We start from the raw sequence: 2,781 nt of genomic DNA, 5'->3' as shown, positions 1-2,781 counted from the left end.
CCCTCAGACTCTCTAAGGGCCCATCCCTCACCAATCTACTAATTCGGTCCACATTAATGTGACCCAATCTTAAATGCCACAGATTGAGTTCACTGGAGCTGCTTTCCGTTTCAAATCAACATTTGAAACAACATTCGTTCTAATAGGGCAATCTAGAAAATACAAACCACTTTGCATATATCCGGATGCCACAAAGGAATTATTAAAATGAATAATCAATTTAGAATTAAAGGAAAAACTATATCCGTCCAAAACAAGTTTTGAAACTGAAATTATCTTCCTCTTGAAAGAGGGTACATAATAGCAATCCTTTAAAACTAAACTAGCAGAACTAAAATTTAAAATAAAAGTTCCCACAGCCAACGCCATGGTCTCAGCTCCAGTGCCCATCCGAAGACGCACTTCATTTCTTTCCAGGTTCCTTGTCTCCTTGAACCCCTGCAAATCATTGCAAATGTGAACAGTGAATCCACTATCCACCAACCAAGAATTGGTCGGTTCAAAAGACAAATTAGACTCATAAAGAACGTGAACATCACATGTACCTTCTTTAGCAGCCTCTGTTTCATCCGGCTTCTTCTCTTTCAAAGTTGCCAGGTAAGCATGATAGTTTCTTTTCCAGTGACCCTCCTTCTTGCAATAGAAGCACTTGCCTTTGCCTTTATTGCCAGACTTCCCACCCTTGGCTTTCAGGGTCTTGCCCTTACTTCCCTTTTTCTTCTTCTTCCCATTTGAAGAAGGCTTTACCTCAGTTGCATTGACCTCAGCCTTATCCTTTTTCAAGGATGCTTCAGCCTCTACCAGTGCATTAGTAAGCTCGGTGAGCTCCATCTCCTTCTTGGACATCTTGTAGGACATCCTAAAAGGTGCGTAGGCAGAAGTTAGTGACGCTAAGATCACATCAGTCTTGTATCGCAGGCTGAAATCAGTTCACATGGATTCCAATTTTTCAAACAGATTGATCATTTTTATTACATGATCCATCACTGGAGTCCCCTGAGACATCTTGGAATTATGGATTTGACTCACCGCATCAGAATGTGCGTGTGTCAACTGCCTGTTGAACAATTCAGCAAGCTTATCCATTTTACCCCCAAAGAGTGCGTATATCCTTGACTGAGTCTACAACTGATTTTTCCAACGATCCTAGGATATAGAGTGATGCCTTGCAATCCCTCATGAGGAACCCTTGCATCTCTTCATTTGCCTCAAAATCGTTCGGGTCGGGTTGAGGAGGAACTTGTTCATCTAGAACTGTATATAGTCCTTCAGCAGTCAGGAGCAACTTAATGCTCTGGTACCAATCAACATATGTGCATAATGGTGAAGCTGATTCTCCAATTCGGATCTGGTTGGGCTGGGATCCTACAGTGTTTAATGTTGAAGAGATCCAAAATCCAAGCAGTTTATTCATGTTAAGGTGTCGATTGTTGGAACCTCTCGTTACCTTTCTTTGTACTTCTGTGTATGCCTTTAATTCTATGGAAGGCCGAAGGGAATTGTGGAGGGATTTGGGCTCAATTGCTAACTCTATTCTTGATCCTTGGGCAGTCCTTGGGGATTTTAATGTGGTTCGTTACCAGCATGAGAAAATTGGTGGGGATTCTATTCGGCAAGAGGCTGTAGATGAGTTTAACTCTTTTATTGATGACTCTGGGCTAGTTGATCTGAAATGGAAGGGGGAATTTTTGACCTGGAATAATAGACAAGATGGGGATGCTCGGATTTGTTGCAAGTTGGATAGTGTTATGGTGAACTTGGCTTGGATTGATGTGCTCAGGTCTTCAGAAGTTGACTTTCTTCCTCCGGGTCTCTCTGACCATTCCCCTATGGTGTTGACCATCTTTGATGATGCTAATTTTGATCCTAAACCTTTTAGATTCTTTGAGGCTTGGATTGGGAGGAATGGGTTTGATGATACTGTTCTCAAGGGTTGGGAACAGCCGGTTAGCATGACTCTTAATCCCATTCTTCGGTTTGCTGCTTGGCTAAGGAATGTCAAGAAGGAGCTAAGGAAATGGAATAAAGAGTGTGTTGGTGATGTTTTTGCTGCGGTGAAGGCTGCAAGTGCTGATTTGAATCAGATTCAATGTAACCTTGGTGCACACCCTGATGACCCAAATTTGGTTTTCTTGGAGACTCAAGCTAAGGTGAAATTGTGGGAAGCTTTGGCCGTTGAAGAAAAATTTTTAAAAGAGAAATCCATGGTAAAACACATTTAGCTGGGTGATGGCAACAACAGTTTCTTCCATAAATCTATAATGTATAGGCAGAATAGAAATCATATTCTTGAGATACAAGGGGAAGGGGGGGCCATTGTTAAGGTTCCTAATCTCATCAAGGAAGAAGCTATCTCCTTTTATAAGAGGTTGTTTGGGGCTGATTCTGATGATAGGGGATTCTTTCCTAGTTCGGTTCCCTTACAAGGTGGCTTGTCACTAGCTCAGCAGGAAGATCTTATTGGAAATGTGTCTAATAAGGAGATTATGGAAGTGGTGTTTGCTATGAAGAATTCCAAAGCTCTAGGGCCTGATGGGTTTGGGGCTGCCTTTTTCAAACACTTTTGGGATGTTGTTGGTGAAGACTTGACTTTGGCTGTAAAGTGGTTCTTCTCTAAGTCTTGCCTTCCCGGCTCGATTAACGCCACTTTCATTAGTTTGATCCCTAAGACAATTGATGTGTCTTCTTTTGCAGGGTATAGGCCCATAGCCCTCTATAATCTTTTTTATAAGATTATCACTAAGATCTTATCTAATAGATTGCAGAGAGTTGTTGGGCACG

At 41.8% G+C, this 2,781-nt stretch overlaps 1 protein-coding gene across 1 annotated transcript; it reads left to right on the top strand.

The window, feature by feature from the left end:
- Positions 1-1,481: 1,481 nt before the first annotated feature.
- On the top strand, positions 1,482-2,222 carry LOC122647612. Its single transcript, XM_043840966.1, has one exon. It carries the CDS (start codon positions 1,482-1,484, stop codon positions 2,220-2,222), a length of 741 nt encoding a protein of 246 aa, XP_043696901.1.
- The last annotated feature ends 559 nt before the right edge of the window (positions 2,223-2,781 follow it).

The sequence above is a fragment of the Telopea speciosissima genome, unplaced genomic scaffold, assembly GCF_018873765.1.
Source record: "Telopea speciosissima isolate NSW1024214 ecotype Mountain lineage unplaced genomic scaffold, Tspe_v1 Tspe_v1.0090, whole genome shotgun sequence".
Classification (NCBI taxonomy): domain Eukaryota; kingdom Viridiplantae; phylum Streptophyta; class Magnoliopsida; order Proteales; family Proteaceae; genus Telopea; species Telopea speciosissima.
Note: the sequence above shows the minus strand (reverse complement) of the source record. Positions and strands in the feature narration are given on the sequence as shown.

What these genes read in the sequence shown, in the direction of transcription:
- LOC122647612 (XM_043840966.1), top strand. Translation starts at nt 1,482, where the DNA reads ATGGAAGGCCGAAGGGAATTGTGGAGGGATTTGGGCTCAATTGCTAAC.